Source organism: Brachycentrus maculatus, unplaced genomic scaffold, assembly GCF_059751285.1.
Source record: "Brachycentrus maculatus isolate JH-2025_06_01 unplaced genomic scaffold, ASM5975128v1 h1tg000008l, whole genome shotgun sequence".
Lineage (NCBI taxonomy): Eukaryota > Metazoa > Arthropoda > Insecta > Trichoptera > Brachycentridae > Brachycentrus > Brachycentrus maculatus.
The window spans coordinates 804,491-822,798 of NW_028280763.1; the positions used below are offsets into that span (position 1 = coordinate 804,491).

Sequence of the window (18,308 nt, forward strand, 5' to 3'; positions counted from 1 at the left end):
AGCTTATGCTGGATCTAGTGTGGGCTTCTTTTTATTTGATTTTTTTAGCAAAGGTATTATTATTCGTAAAAAAGAAAAAAAAGTAGAGTAGGCTGCCAGGAGATCAAATTTATACTCAGTAAAGATCTAATACCACCAGTGTCGAATTTAGAGCATTGGTGGCTCAAAGCTAAAATATAAATGCGGAAAAATATATATAAATCTAAATAATAAAAAAAAAATATATATATATATATATATATATATATATATATATATATATATATATATATATATATATATATATATATATATATATATATATATATATATATATATATATATATATATATATATATATATATATATATATATATATATATATATATATATATATATATATATATATATATATATATATATATATATATATATATATATATATATATATATATATATATATATATATATATATATTTTAAATAAACAATAGTTACAATAATCTTTTTACGTATTATTTTTTGACATCTCATCAAAAATGAAAGATAATATGGAAGTTTGGGCATAATGATACATGATTCGATAATGATGCATCGCGAAGGTATAGCTTTAGTTTGGTGTTTAGTTCACTATGCCACAGTTTCTCAAACTTTATCAGTCTTCGCGACCCGAATGATTGAGGTTTAAAAAAATATTAACTAAGTGAAGAAACATATAATTTTATTAATTTATTTAATATAGTAACAACAAATAATACAATTTAGTTCATATTATTTTTTGACATCTCATCAAGAAGAATATGGAAGTGTGGGCATTTACGGGGCTGACGACCGTCATAAGCTGGTTTAAGTGATCACTTTACACACGTATAACGTTCACCAATTCCACCCATTATTGACAACCACACTACTCAAATTCTTGGACGTTCCATATACATATATGAACCAAATTTGAAACATCGTTCTTGAATCACTAGAACATCTATTGGTGAGATGAAAATAAGCTTTTTATCGAGCAGAAACTCTTTTATAAGTATGTGAGGTCCGAATCCTGGATTATAATCACACACATGAGAAATGCCACAAAATATCATTTTCATTTTTATTATTTTAGCTTATAATTTGACCAGTTAATTTATTTACAACATTTTGAGTGTGTCCAAATACTTGTTCGCAAATCTGGATTATCTCCAATAATAGGAGGTATATTTAGAGATAATCCAGATTTGTGAACAAGTATTTGGACACACTCAAAATGTTGTAAAATCTTTTTATAATTTAATTCATTTGCTAGACATTTCTACTTTTGACGATCTTAAAATTAGTAACTCTGTTCTCTACAATCAAAGGACTAAGCTCTTGTGCTTGGAGAGGGACTTACATTCATTGTTTATCGTTTATACTTATGAGTTTTTTTCATGTAACGCGGTGGAACGGCGTTCCGGCACCTTTTTAAACGGATTTTTAAAATTTTCAAAATTAATGTTAAAAATAAAATATGGAACAAACGCAAAATAAAGGAATGGGTAAATGATCAAGAGTTAATTTTATGAAAATTTAAAATGTATATATTCTTAATTTTTCTATATTTTTTGTGTGTAACTAAGGTTAAACTGGTTAAAAACAAAAAAAAAATGTATTCAAAAAGAACTCCACCGACAAGACACTCAAGGTGTCTTGGTGGGTCTTGGCAAAATACTTTTTTTTAAATATGATTAAAATTATGATTTGAATAAATGTATACAATTAATGGTATTAAAAAAAATAAAAAAAATTGATGCGTTTACGTTATTGCAATCTATATTTATTTAATTCGTCAAAGTTAGTATTTGAATATATATTTCTTTGGTAAAAAGCGTGACACTAAGTGAGTTCCGGGACATATTTTGTTTAAAAACATGCCCTGCCAGTGATTTCAAAGTTTTTCATGGTATTGAAAATTTCAATTCACATATTAGTAAAGATATACATACAAATATACATAAAGATAGAAAAGTAATCAAATTAAATTTGTACTTTTCTGGCTATCAAAATTAAAAAATCCTCAATTGCATAAAATAATTGTATTATTTTGACAGCTTCAATGCACAGCTGAAGGATGCTAAACATATCCCTTAGGTACTGAAAAATTAATGTTTGCATAAGGAATAAGATCAAGGTAACATATAACTCACTCCTTTCAACAACGTCATATTTAAAAAATCGTCAATTTTCAGTTGTGCATGTTTTCGGAATGCCCAGAAAATGTACTATATCCCAGCAAAAGCGGCATATTTTTAACTTAATATTTACCCGCTACAGGGCAGAAAGTGTTGTTTTGCATTTTGAAGAAAATATATTGTTTATTCTTTTTTTAAATATACTAAATGTTTTTAAAAAGATAAAAAACCTTCAGGTTTTACCTTAAAAGATCTGTTGCACAGTAAAAAGTTCAATAAGTGGTATGATATTTATTTTTAATACATTTTATTATATTTTTAAACTTTAATAACGTTCTGCTGAAAAAGTTTTTTGATATATGACCTTGTTGAAAGGAGTGAGCGATATGTGGGTCAAATAATCGCGCAACAAAAGTGGAACTGGACTGGTCATGTGGAACGTATGTCTGAGGATAGATGGACGAAAAGAGTGCTTGACTGGAGGCCTAGAACAGGACGCAGAAGCATGAGACAGGCACCTTACAAAGGCGTAGAGCAGCCGTATAAACAGTTTAGTGAATAGATGCCTGCGAAAAATTTTAGGCGTGCGGTAGATTGACTTTGTGAGGAATGAAGAGATAAGGCGTAGGACGCAGCAAATCTTGATCACAACTCTCGTCGAGAAAAGGCGATTCGGTTGGCTTGGCCATGTACCTACTCCGCATGCCTCCCGAGAGCCGCCGTCAAGCTTGCCTCTTTTACAAGGCATCAGGTTCTCGCCGCCCAGGACGTCCGCTGCTGAAAATCTGTCAGCAGTTTTTGTCTGAACTTTGGGGCTTGGACATGACTTGGGAGGATACAAGGGAGCTGGCAGGCGATAAAAAAGACTGAAGGTAGTTTGTAGATATTTGTAGATAGGGCCAAGTAGTAGAAGTAGTATTCTTGGTACTATTATATTATTCCAACCGGTTTCAATAAATACCTCGTTTTATTCATACGATTATTAGCCAATTTCTAGTTTTACTGCATTTAGTGACGTGCGTTGACCAGTTTATGAAATAAAATGTAATTTCATTAGTACCTGCATATGCATACTTATCGTTGATAGTGTAATCACGGAATATGTGTGAGTAAATATTATTATCGAATTATTTTAGTAATTAGTACATACCTGTTAAATATATCTTATCTGTATATTATATCATTATTATTCTGAATGACACTTATCGAGATACTTGAAAAGGTTACGATGGACTTTTATCGAGGGTTTTTTTTGCTAGTTAAAATATATGTATTTTTATTATTATAGGGTAATGGGTAGTTTTCTCATATTATTTATTGATTCGGCATCAACTGGAATGACATATTAACTATTTAAAAAAAAAATACACACTTTAAAATACCACATTAATGAGTTTTATTTATATACACGACTAGTTTCGAAAACTTACAGATGTTTTCATCTTCTGGTAAAAATTAAAACTAACGAACGAAAAATATATTTAGGGCTATATATAGGTTAATAAATATAGCGAAGAGGGGGGGGGGTTAAGGAACAAGATTTTTTGTAAAAGGAAACATTGATAATAATTGTGACGTATTTTGAAACAGTATAATATTAATTAAAGTTTTATCTGAATTTTTTTTTTGTTTTTCTAAATTTTCTAAATTATTCATGTCTTGACCTTTATTTGTAGCATAGTGTAATAATATTATTGTTATTGTATATATTAACACATTGACTACCAAAACAAAAATAAAAAATAAATTTCAGTACAATTGTATCACCTTTTTCGCCTTGTTAATGCCCTAACAAGGCGAAACAGATGTCACGAATTTTGTTATATTAAAAAAAAAAATACAACTTAGTAGGCCCTAAAAAATTGTGCTTGATTTTAATATTTCAAATATGAATTATGGAGTTCTACAAATTACACGCCAAATAAATAAATATTAATACATTGTCCTTTGGGTAAAACAATGTGTAATATAATAAATAAAGAAAATGTAGATCTTACTTGTTAACATACCACTTATCCTTCATTTTGTGTAATACGTTGTTATAAATAAAAGTGTTATATTACCATACCAAAATATTTATTATGTTTTTTAAACATAAAATATCTTTAAAAAATAAAACTAGAACTTAGTTTTCAACCACTTTTTACTGGTAAATTTCTCAACAAGCACATTGTCATCATCGAAGATAAACATGTACCAATGAAAAAGTGAAAAAATGAAAAAGTGGTTAAAAATAAATCTAGTTTAATTTTATAGAGTTAATAAAATATGCCAAGGTATCTGCGAAAAGCCTTTCAAAAGAATATTAAGTTCAAAATATGTCACTTTTGCTGGAATAAAGTACATTTTCTGGGCATTCCGAAAACATGCACAACTGAAAATTGACGATTTTTGATTTTGGGCGTTCTTGAAAGGAGTGAGTGATGTGTGAAATTTTGTAAATGGAATGTTACTAATATATTTTTATTGTTACTCATTAATGCAAAGGTAGTTATCTAACGGTTCTTTAAAATTTACTAATATAAAATCCAATAAAAAAAAAATCTCACTTGTTCCTTGTCCTCTTGTGTTCTCGGCCACAGTGTCGCTGTAAGGACGATTTCTCCCATATCGTGTGAGATTGCTGACTTGTTGGGGTCTTGGAGACACAACACAAGGTCCTGCGGTCTGCCAAGGTCCAGAGCAGTGAGATCTAGGTAACAGGAACCCATGAAGTCGTCTTGGAGACCCCAGTCGTAGTCAAATACCTGAACAACATAATTTTATAGGGTTTTAGTGATATAATTAAACTTTGCTGCATCGTGCATCAAATTTGTTTCATAGCCAAAAGTGAGTGTTAAAACATGTCGTACAGAAGAAAGTGACCAACTACCGAAACGTAAAATGTTCAAGAGGGCCATTTAAGTCAATTTGTCTTGGGAAGAAAATAAACATCAATGCAGTTAATCAGTTTTACCAATATATATATATATATATATATATATATATATATATATATATATATATATATATATATATATATATATATATATATATATATATATATATATATATATATATATATATATATATATATATATATATATATATATATATATATATATATATATATATATATATATATATATATATATATATATATATATATATATATATATATATATATATATATATATATATATATATATATATATATATATATATATATATATATCATCATCATCATCTTCTAAAGGCAGCGCCTTGTAGTGTCAGCCACTTGTCTCTGTCAGTCGCCATCCTCTTGAGCTGCGAATAGGAGGAGACGTCCATGAGCCGCTTCAAATCCTGGAAGTATGAAGTTCTTGGGCGGCCTCTTGTTCGTTTTCCCAAGATTCTTCCTTCGAAGATGTTGCTAAGAAAGGTGCTATGTCTAATTGAGTGCCCTATTAGCTTGGCCTTCCTCTTCAAAATATGATTTATGAGCTCTCTTCTTTCTTTTACGTCCTGCAACACCTTTTCGTTGGACTTCCTTACGACCCATGATGTCTTGGTCATCTTCCTCCAAACCCACATCTCAAATGCTTCAAGCCGGTCTTTTTCGTACTTTTGGATGGTCCAGGTTTCACACCCATACAACAAAACACTCCAAACAAAAGCCTTTATGAATCCTTTTCTTACTTCAATTTTTAAATGTTTGTTTGATAGGAGGCTGTACTTTTTCATAAAAGTTTGCTTGGCTAGCGTTATCCTCTTTTTTATGTCTAGGGTACATTTATTGTTATATGTTAGCGTGCTACCCAGATAACAGAATTGATCCAACTGTTGAATTACTCTATTTCCGAGAAGTATTGTTGGATGGAGGTCAGATTGCTCTTTTTCAACGATCATTGATTTTGTTTATATTTATATATATATATATATATATATATATATATATATATATATATATATATATATATATATATATATATATATATATATATATATATATATATATATATATATATATATATTTATATATATCTTTATATATATTTATATATATATACATATATATATACACATATGTATATATATATATATATATATATATATATATATATATATATATATATATATATATATATATATATATATAAATATATATATATTACTTCTAAGTTAAAAATCATTTTGTATTTTTTTTCAGGGCAATTTTAAGCTCGTAAGATATCAAATTGTCAATGATCAAGTTTTGTAAAACAATGCACTTGGTCACTTTCTCCTGTATGACTACGATGTATCAATATCTCATACAAATATCAATACCTTTTCTTCAAAATGCAAAAACTACACTTTCTGCCCTGTAGCGGGTAAATATCAAGTTAAAAATATGCCGCTTTTGCTGGGATAAAGTGCATTTTCTGGGCATTCCCAAAACATGCACAATTGAAAATTGACGATTATTGATTTTTGACGTTCTTGAAAGGAGTGAGCGATATGTCAAAAAAATATTAATTTCACCTTGATGTGTACCGGCTGGAATGGGTCCTCGATGGGCACCATGAAGCTCTCATCCCAGACGGGGTTAAGGTCCCGGTAGATGGTCTTGGACTTGTGCAGCATCCTGCCGCCGACCTTGAACTTGACGTACGGGTCGCTAGTACCTGTCGAGAGGGCTGAACATTGCAACGTACATTGCAACGACCGTGCAACAAGGCCATTAATATTCTCATGTGTGGACTGTAATGTATGGTATTATGAAGGATGATGAACGCACGAAGAGTAAAACGAATTATGATTCTAAGTAGTGTTGAAAATCTTGTCATGAAAACTTGAGTGCGCATCGCGCGCGTAGACTATGACAGCGCGCCGCGCAGGCTTGCTAACTTGACGACTAACACACTTGCTAGTCTTAAGGCCTAGGTAAGTAGCAAATTAATTTTCTTTAAACCCAGGTAACATTCACGTAATTGTTTTGTTTTTAAACACCGTTTAGTATTTAAAAAGTAAGTTTTTCATCGAAATTAATACATATATATTTATGTAATTTTTTTTGTACAAAAATGATAAAAATATTAGTATAAAACCACTCACCGGTTCGGTGAGTTCACTCACTTCGGTGAGTGGTTATATACTAATAAAATTAACATTTTTTAAAGAAAAAAAAAATAAGTAAAAAATACTAACCACAAAGTAAATGCTTTAAATATTAATAATATTGAGAAAACATTTGAATTTAGTTATTTTTTTTTCTATATGTTTTCAAAGAAAAGTTATATGCCTATATACTCGTAAATTCTAAAAATAAAAATTCAGCGTGATCACACGTCTAGCCCTCAGCGTTGCTGAGCATTTAGGCCTTAAAGAATAAAACAAATGGGCAGGTATTCACACTGACGGTATAATGTAGTACTAATGTGAATGTATTTTTTAAAATTCTAACTTTTTTATAAAATATAATATAACGTCTTATTCGTTTTTTAAAACGTCCAATTCAAGTGAAAAACCTGTACATCTACAACAAAATAACAAATTTTCGTAAAATTATAACTAAATATGTATAATAAAAATACTGTGTTATCATTTAGGTGTTAAAATATATCGATTGTGATATGTGAACAATATATGGTGATATAGTCGTGAAAAAAGGTTGACCCTTAGGAATAAAATGTGTCGTGTGTATATAATATTGTGGGTGATGATTTCATTATATTACATTAATTGAAGAATCTTATAAACCATATTTAAAAATACGAAATTAATTTTTTTGCTAGCTAACATACAATAATTTATTTTCGTATTTTTTTACTGAATCATTCAAACATCTAATTATTTACTGCAACATCATGCATTTGATATATTCATTCGTATTTTAAAAATCATCACATAAAGATGCGTTTAAAAAAATAAATATTGATGATCGCAACATGTCTTTGAAGTTTATTAAATTCGGCAACATATGGTAGACTTATTAAAATTATTAAATTCAATAAAATAAAATTAAGCAATGGTACATTTTTTTCACTCTGCATAATTTTATTTAATAAGTTAATATTATGTTGTTTGTAAAATTAATAAAAAAAATATTAAATAAATAATTAATTTTGTCCGCCTCCGTAGTGTAATGGTCAGCACGCTCGGCTACCGTTCTGGAGGTCCCGGGTTCGATTCCCAGGGGGGTCAAATAAATATAAGTGATTTTTTCACTGTAATATTTATTTAATAATTTTTAATATTATTAAATAAATATTCTAATAATTTTTCAATATTACCCTGGACTGGTACCTGAAGCGGAGGGCTGATCACCTTTCCTTCATGTGTAAACGATCAAGATAACTCTGCATTTATACGACGCAGTGCCCTATGCACCATTGCGGTGCGGATAAGGGTTTTTATTATAAAATATCGAAATAAATCATAACCACAATTCACAATTGCCAATTAAACCACTTTTTTTTTTTATTTTATAAATTTTAATTTTTTAAGCCTTAACTCGTTTATAAGTGACTTTAGTTTTAAGAAACAAAATACATTGTAATAACAATAAATAACCACTTTCGATAAATAAATAATTATAAAACTATTATCATTAATAAAATATTATAAAATAGTTAATAAATTGCAAAAGGTTATAATTATTGAAAATCAGTTTTCAATATTTTAATGACAATTTTGACACCTATGTATAAATTTTAAAAGTATGTTTTTTATAGTCTATAAAATACTTATATCGAATAAAAAGAAAATTCTTTTATATTTTGTTGAATTATCAATTTTACAGTGAGACTGACAAAAATTGTCCACGTTATTTGATTACAGTAATCCCCTTATTACGTTGAAATAGGCACCGCGTTATCGGAAGGAAAGTTATAGGGGGTTAATGCTTAAAATTATAACTGAGTAAAAATTAAATTAAAATACAATTTTAAAACAGTTAACCTCTTTAACGTTCGCTCTGATAACGCGGTCCTCATCTCGACGTTATGGGAGGGTTAACTGTACATGTATGGAAGTCTGGGCATTTACGGGGCTTAAGCCCCGTAAATGCCCAGACTTCCATATTCTTCTTCATCTTTGATGAGATATCAAAAAATAATATGAAAATAACTCCTGTAATTGGAGATAATCCAGATTTTGTGAACAAGTATTTGGACACACTCAAAATGTTGGAAATAAATTATCTGGTCAAATTATAAGCTTAATAATAAAAATGAAAATGGTATTTTCTGGCGTTTCTCATGTGTGTGATTATAATCCAGGATTCGGATCTCACATACTAATATAAGAGTTTCTGCTTAATAAAAAGCTTCTTTACATCTCACCAATAGATGTCTCTAGTGAAGTTCTAGTGATTCATGAACAAGGTTTCTAAATTGGTTCATATATATATAGAACTTCCAAGAATTTGAGTAGTGTGGTTGTCAATAATGGGTAGAATTGGTGAATGTTACACGTGTGCAAAGTGATCACTTAAACCAGCCTATGGCGGTCGTAAGCCCCGTAAATGCCCAGACTTCCATATTCTTCTTCATCTTTGATGAGATATCAAAAAATAATATAAACATATGTTGTCAAATAAAATGAAAAAATACAGAAAATCGTGTGTGCGTGTTTTTTTTTTTCATTTTTGAATTTAATATATTTTTTTACTCATACGCCGAAATTAATTTTCTATGTCAGATCATGCATATTTATTTTGTTGTCATTTTGATGTCAAATTCAACTAAATAATTTAACATGCATTTGATGTTGTAGTATGTCAAACGTCACATCATTCATTAGATGTTTCTTTGATGCCATGAATTCAAAGTTTATTAAATTCAACAACACGAGATTAATGCCGTTTATTAAATTCTTCATCATGCATTATAATGATTTGATGTAAGCATATCAATGGCCTTTTGCGCAGTGGTTACATTACATAATAAATATTTACAACAATCGTGCATATAGTATTATGAGATTCGGTGATTGGAAAAGTTGAATAGGTTACCCATATATTTAAAAAATGATATAAAAATCTACCTTTATCGTGGCTTGAGGGAATAGTTTCACATTTGCACTAAATTGCTCTTAAGAACAGCTCGGCTGTCCAAACTCAAAACAGAGTGAGGGACATTTTTTTGTAGTAAGTTTTTTGGACTAAGTAGATTCTATTTAAATTGATATTAGTAATGTTAGTAAATACAGTTAAAATGTTAGAAAATACAGTTAAAATGTTTGACCACAAAGTAAATGCTTTGAATATAAATAATAGATTCTATTTAGTCCAAAAATGCAAAAAAAACGTACTGCAAAAAATGTCCCTTACTGTGTTTTAAGTTATGACAGCCGAGCTGTAAGCAAAGTAAAAAATGCCACGATGATTTATTTCATATTTTTAGAAAAAAGGATATATTTGTATGATTTTTTTCCTACAATTGTTAACTTTTCCATTCAACGATTCATATCCAAAATACATTTACAATAATTAATGTCGATAATCGATCTATGCATGTTATGATTCTTTTATTACACATTACATCTCTATAAATTTGTCAATTTAAACAAATATACACAAAAAATTAAACTTTTGACGTAACGTTAGTTTTTTTAGTAAATATCAAACATATGCAATGACAAAAATATCTAGTATGTATCTAACATACATACATATTATATAACTGAAAGGTAGTAAACTGACAAAATGTTTTCATAACTGAAAGATACAGTAACAAAATATACCATTTGTATTTGTTATATTTTAAATGTTATTTTTCAGGTAACTAAATATAACCCTCTGTCTACCAAGGGGGTCTAACGGACCCGTTCTAAGTTTATTTAAATATTTTTTTAACCCCTTATGTAAAATGTAAATTTGTAAATGAATGGAGAAAACTATTTATAACGAACATGAGGGTTGTAAGTAAAAAAAGAAGCATATTTTACATTAGGGTATATTGGACCCAGAATAGCAGTTATCGAAGGTTTTGTGATAGACTAAGGGTTAAAAAATATATATAAAAAGTCAGCCTTCGTGGTGTAATGGTTAGCGTGTTGGGCTACCGTGCTGGAGGTCACCGTTTCGATTCCCAGGGGTGGGGGGGGGGGAATAAAAGTGATTTTAAACTCTAATATTTATTCAATATTACCCTGGACTGGTCCGTGAAGCGCAGGAGTCACCTTTATCGATCTTTATAAAATATTTATGATTATAAATATTACGCCAAAATTGCATCTTATAAAGTTTACTTTAAAGCTTAATACAATATAAAGAAACGTTTTTTTTTGCTGTACAATAATTTTGTAATTATTTGGTTTACCTAAATAAAATTTTGAATAATATCATAGTACAGATGGTGGTTGTATTGGAAGCGATCGTGAGATGTGTGCATATCTATAAAGTATATGTTTTGTAAGCTAGGCTGGTATTGGGTTTAGTATGATATAATTTTGCGACTCGTCTTGTGCTGAGCAAGCACTAGACGCAGTGCAAAGTGCAGCATAAAGCTACTCCATGCTGTGACAGCACTTGCTTAGTACATATATGTTGGAAGCTGTTCCACCGCATTCCTAGATCTGATATAGAAGCATCTAGGCTTCCTGACAGACCTTCTCTTGCAAATATTTTGTAGTTTTAAGAACTAAGTTGCAAAATTTATAGAAAATGTGAAACAAAATTGTATACTTGCTTTTTTATTTATTGTTTCGGCATTAACTTTGTGGTAAGACATGTTACAATGATTAAAGAAAACACTTTGTTTTTTACCACTTGAGTACTCAAGTGGTAAAAAACGAAGTGTTTTCTTTAATCATTGTATACTTGCTTAGTAAAGAGTGAAATAATGGTAATTAGCACTCAGTTATCATAAAGCTTAGTTTAAAAAAAAAAAAAAAATTTAGTATTTTTTCTGTGCTGGCCATCATTTTACGTAGCATTATATTAAACTCTCTGAAATGCTTTATGCGGATTTAGCATTTGGCAAAGAACCCATGAGAAAATGCTGCTTTTTTTTAAGCAGATAGTTACATTAATTATTAGTGGATTTTTGTTTTTTCTATCTGAAAAAAATGTTTTATTTTAATCTGTGTTGGGAACAGAAAGGATAAACTAGTGTTGGCTTTTCGGAAACTTGTCAACAGGCCTTCCGTTCCACTAGAAGAGGGTTCTGCATTTTGTATCCAAACTTGGTTTATGGCACCAATGTCCATTACTATTTTTATTATGTATGATACCATCTCTAGATAATGCTGCTTTGTCACGTACTATTAAATTCTACAAGTGCGATGTGTAAAGCTAGAATTTGACGTAGTTTGAAGTAAGTGCTACTCTGTCACGTGTTGTTACTTTCTAGCACTGGCGTAGTGTAAAGAAATGCTACTTTATCTCATATTGTTTATGATACTATTATAATTTGCTGGCACATCACGTTACTATGTGATGCCCTGTATTAAGCTAGAACTTGATGCAGTATGATGTAAATGCTACTCTGTCACGTGTTGTTACTTTCTAGCACTAGCGGAGTGTAACGAAATGCTACTTTGTCACGTATTGTTCATGATACTATTATACTTTGCTTGCACATCACTCTACAATGTGACGCGTTGTGTTCAACTAGAACTTGACGTAGTATTAAGTAAATGCTACTCTGTCACGTGTTGTTACTTTCTAGCACTGGCGTGGTGTAAATAAATGCTACTTTGTCACAGCTTGTGCTGAGTCGGAACTCAGCGTCCTATCAGGGTACGCTATGTGACGCTTTGTGCTGGTGTTGGAGCTACAGAGGCTCCACTAACCGTTCTTGTCCATGGCCACCAGGTTTTGTCCCCTCTTGAGATGTATCCGAAGCTGGAAGAAGGAGTACTGCCTCAGCTGAGCTTCTCTTCTCTGGGTGATCTCATCGTCCATCACCTGAAAATTATAAAAACATAATTATATATCTTCTTTTAAACCCGACCCGCACTCAATGGTGCATAGGGCACTGAATCATATAAACACAGTGTTATATTGATCATTAACACAACTCATGTTTAAGCCAAGTTGACATTTTCAGTTGCGGAAAATCTGTGTTGAAAAGTCGAATGGTGAGCATATTGTCCTCTCAGGATCTTTAAAAACTATGCTTCTTAGCATTGTATGTATGCCCCTACTAGAATCAACATCACACACACACACACACACACACACACACACACACACACACACACACACACACTTCACACACGCACATTTTCTCTCATAAATACGTGTTCAATTACTAGATCTACACTACATACATATTTTGTACTAATCTTTATGTTTCTGTGGTTAACTACATATAATTGACTTGTTTAATGTATATCTTTTAATTTATTGTTTCGGCATTAACTTTGTGGTAAGACATGTTACAATGATTAAAGAAAACACTTCGTTTTTTACCACCTGAGTTTTATTATAGACAACATGTTTCAGAAGTTAAACTTCCATCATTCAGGTCCGTATAGTAACTAAAATATAAAATATAAAATTGTTCTATAAATAAGGAGAGGGGAAAGTAAGGGGAAGGGGTTAGTCAAGGAACGGAGTTTGAAAACAAAGGAAAAAAAAAACAAACTCAGGTGGTAAAAAACGAAGTGTTTTCTTTAATCATTATATCTTTTAATGTTTTGTATAACATATGTAGCTGTTATTCATTCATTCATTCAAACCTTTATCCGCGCCCCAATGGTGCATAAGGCACTGAATCATATAAACACAGTGTTATCTTGATCAATAACACATGAAGGAAAGGTGATCAACCCTCAGCTTCAGGTACCAGTCCAGGGTAAAATTGAATTAATATTATAGTGAAAAAATCACTCTTATAAATTTGATCCCCCTGGGAATCGTACCCGGGACCTCCAGTACGTTAGCCGAGCGTGCTGACCAATACACTACGGAGGCGGACAATTATAAATACAGTGAAACCACAATATAACGGACTAATTAGGGGGAGGGGGTGTCCGTTATATAAAAATCCGTTATATAAAAATAAGTTTAAAATAAATCAAAAACTTTTTTCTTGAAAATATGTAATACTGTATTTAGATGTATATAAATAATAAATTGAAAAGGATATTTTCTGGCGTTTCTCATGTGTGTGATTATAATCCAGGATTCGGACCTCACATACAAATATAATAGTTTTGCTCTGCTCGATACAAAAGCTTCTTCATCTCACCAAAAGATGTCTTTAGTAAAAATTCTAGTTATTCTTGTACAATGCTTTAACATTGGATCATATATTTATATGAAACTTCCAAGAATTCGAATACTGTGGTTGTCAATCATGGATAGAATTGGTGAATGTTACGCGTATGTACAGTGATCACTTTAACCAGCCTATGACGGTCGTAAGCCCCGTAAATGCCCAGACTTCCATGTTCTTCTTCATGTATGTTGAGATGTCAAAAAAAGTATATGAATAATACAAAACACAAACAAATTTATATTTATTGTCTTCGGACACTCGTCGTGAAGTGACGTTGCTGTTTGATTTCGACGCGCTTGCTTTCGGTAATCCTGCTTTGAAAAAGGAACCAAGCTTTGTTTGCGCTTTGGAAGTTCGCTGTTTTTTTTATTATTATAATATATTCCCTAAAGTTGCGAGAATGCGTATACTGAAGTTGAACTTTGTTATCTAACGAATAGTCAAAAATGCGATCGGATTTTTGTCCCTTATATCCGAACTTCGAATAGATTTGTTAAACGTCCAATTTGATTTATAAGGCATCCAATTTGGTGTATAAAGCGTCCAATTTGAAGTAAAATACCTGTATGTCATGTAACCACTCGCTAAAGGTAGTAATTCTCAGTAATCTGTCCAAAGTACCTATAAACTGTGCTATAAAGTCATTTATATCTAAAATTGACATGAGGTCGTTTACCTTAGGGGTATATGATATTTATTAACTGAATTTATAGCCGAGTTCATGACAGACCATTATAGGGACCTTATACTTTCTTCATAACTTTTATCCCATGACGTTCCCATTAATCCCATATTACGATAAGTACATAAGTTCATTTAATAACTCCATGGCATTAGTTATCAACAATTTCATTGAATTAATTTTTAAATTACTAATAGTAATATGGAAAGACATCGATTATTTTTTTTTACATTTCAAGATGTAAAATGTGTTGGGTTGTGGTCCTATGGCTAGTGTCGCGGACTCTTAAGTAAGAGTTTCTCGGTTCGAGCCCACTCTATCACAATTTGATACCCGTTTCTAATAATGAACCGCTTGGGCTCACAGAAATAGTATGAAATTGAAATATGTGTACATAATAAAAAACACAAATATTTCTCTATTAAACATTTAAAAAAAAAGATAGATGAAGAAGAATATGGCATTCTGTGCAATTATGGGGCTTACGACCGTCATAGGCTGGTTTAAGTGATCAATTTATACACGTGTAACATTCACCGATTCTACTTATAATTGACAACCTTGTAGTTTTAAATAATAAAAAATCATAAACATGTTACTAGACATAAGGATAAAATAAGTCTGATATAAAAAAAAACTAAACTTGAACACACTCAAAATGTAATGTTTATACACCTAACCTCACCTATCCTAACTAGCTCGCGAGGGTTGAATCTGGTATTTGTGTCCAAATATATGTAATGTAGATATGGACTTACTGAAAATTTCGGATGAATTATAGTTATCTTCCCTCGATTTTCCATTAAACGACTTGATAAATCTTAGCTCTTCAATTATGTAGTAACAAAAGATGTGGAGTCGAATGAAATAATGGTTTTCTGTGGAAAATCGTTATTTCACTGTGGCGGTGTAACATCTTAAAATCCTGATGATAATGCCACAATTTTTCATTTTATCATATCTTCAGTTAGCTTATATTACATTCAATATAAACTATTATTCACACTTCATTTACATCTTCTTTATCTTCTTACAATGTACAAAATGTTTATTTTTAAATTCTTTCACACTCTTTTCATTCTTTATACATTCAGGCATCTCATCATACATTTTCAAACCCTAATACATTATAAAATGTTTTTATACATGTTTTTTTCAAATATGGCAGTCTTAATTTATCCTTTTTTCTAGTAGGTACTATGTTCATGAAATTTTTGTTTAAAACTATTTTATCATTAAAATATATTTGTCGATTTAAAAAAAATAATAAATCTATTTATATTTAAATTTATTAAATTTAAATAAAAATTTTTTAAACATAAAAATATCGATATTTTTTTTAAAATATAAAACATATCATTCATTTCTTTCAAGAACGTCATAAATCAAAAAACTTGATTTTTCAGCTCGTTCAGAACGTTTATAAAGTTTAAAAATATACTACAATGTATTAAAAATAACTATCAAGCCACTTATTGAACTTTTTACTGCGCAACATACCTTTTTAGGTAAAACCTGAAGTTTTTTTCTCCATTTCAAAAATATTTAGTATATTTAAAAAAAGAATTAAACAATACCTTTTCTTCAAAATGCAAAAACAACACTTTCTGCCCTGTAGCGGGTAAATATCAAGTTAAAAATATGCCTCTTTTGCTGGGATATAGTACATTTTCTGGGCATTCTGAAAACATGCACAACTGAAAAATTACGATTTTTGATATATAACGTTGTTGAAAGGAGTGAGCGATATATTACCTTGGTCTTTTTCCTTCTAAAAACATTCTTTTTTCAGTTCCCTAGGGATAATGATGAAAAGGGGTGAGCGATATGTATTGCGACACATTTAAAATAATTATGAAATACATGTTAACTTACCAGCATGAGGTCCAGGGGAGCAGCAGATGGCAGAGGGGTGGGCGGCCTCTCCACAGTCTCAGGGTGAGCTCTGGCCAGGGGGGAGTCTGGAACAAGGGTGCGTTAGATGAATCAACACCCTCCATCTGGAGACTGTTCACATTGAACGAACTGTACACAGTACTCAGAACAGGAGAGTTCGGAACAACAGAATGCTAGGGCATCTCAAGATAGGCGATGCTTCAAAATAATTATCGAAGAGTGTCTGGTCGAAGGCAACAGTTTCAGCAGATGTTTCGCAACAGATGCCATTTTGAGAAATAATATACATAGAAATTGAAATGTATGCGAAAATACAATATGAAAACAAAATTTTAAATAATTCAATGTAACTTTGTTTTAAAATAACTATAAATATTTTATCATAACTTAATTATAATGTCTACCGGTTTCGAAGCTAACCGCTTCTTTATCAAGACTGATTAAGACTAAAAAACTATCTACTAAATGATATTCAAAATATTTTGACCTGTTGTTTAGTAGATAGTGTTTAAGTGCTTCTTCGCTTCTTTGTCAGTCTTGATAAAGAAGCGGTTAGCTTCGAAACCGGTAGACATTATAATTAAGTTTTAATTAAATATTTATAGTGATTTTAAAACAAAGTTACATTTAAATTATAAAATGGAAAATCACAAAGTAAGTGCTTCAAACATAAATAAAACACATTTTTAAGGCTAAGAAAATGTATTTTTTTAAATATTCTAAGCGTTAAAACCGTAAAGGCGACAACATAATACCAATGATGACAATAGTTATTGAATTGTGACATGACAAATGACATACATAATATATGCGAAAAAAGAATTTAAAAAATACATTTTTAGGTATCAAACTTCTTGTATTTTAATGTATTATAAGCGTTAAAACCTTAAATGAGCCAACATAATATTAAGGCGAGATAATCGATATCCCGCAACTTAATTTTCTTTAAACTCAGGTAACCGTTAACGTAATTGTTTTTCTTTTCTTAAATCAAAGTTTTTTTATTGAACAAAAAACAAATTTTCTTCGGAATAAATACATGGTATTGAAAAGAAAGAGTCATTGAATGGTAGGATGTTTAAATATATTTTTTTCCGTATAAATGCTAAAAAAAATCTAATTCTAATAAATATTATTTATATTTTTTTGGTTAGGTGAATCTTAAAAAAAAATCTATTTGTGATATTATAGCCTTTCAAGTATTAAATAAATAAATGTTCCAAAGGGATTTCAATATTCATAGCGATACAAAATAGCAGAAGAAAATATTTTTTATTCCAAGAAATTTCGAATGGCAAGGGAAATAATTTGTAATAAACCTTTTATATTTGTAACTAATAAATTAATAACTGAAAAAAAAAACAATATTTTTTCTAGAGAAAAACCAAAGAACTTTCTATAACGTTGAATGTTATGGAGT

General features: G+C 30.2%; 2 protein-coding genes across 4 annotated transcripts in view; one reads left to right on the top strand and one right to left on the bottom strand.

Moving 5' to 3' along the window:
- The window catches only part of mRpS16 (mitochondrial ribosomal protein S16), a 121,960-nt gene that overhangs the window by 92,901 nt on the left and 10,751 nt on the right, over nucleotides 1-18,308 (top strand). The gene's annotated exons all lie outside the window — the stretch shown is intronic.
- Nucleotides 1-18,308, bottom strand: part of Mctp (multiple C2 domain and transmembrane region protein) — a 136,415-nt gene that overhangs the window by 45,393 nt on the left and 72,714 nt on the right. For 2 of the 3 annotated variants that reach the window (XM_088260754.1, XM_088260788.1), the window contains 4 exons: nucleotides 16,868-16,953; nucleotides 12,878-12,992; nucleotides 6,623-6,765; nucleotides 4,687-4,884 (listed from right to left, as the gene is read on the bottom strand). In XM_088260754.1, coding sequence (XP_088116880.1) covers nucleotides 4,687-4,884; nucleotides 6,623-6,765; nucleotides 12,878-12,992; nucleotides 16,868-16,953 — 542 coding nt within the window. Of the gene's footprint in view, nucleotides 1-4,686; nucleotides 4,885-6,622; nucleotides 6,778-12,877; nucleotides 12,993-16,867; nucleotides 16,954-18,308 lie in introns of all 3 variants that reach the window. The other variant, XM_088260744.1, reaches the window with a different exon arrangement.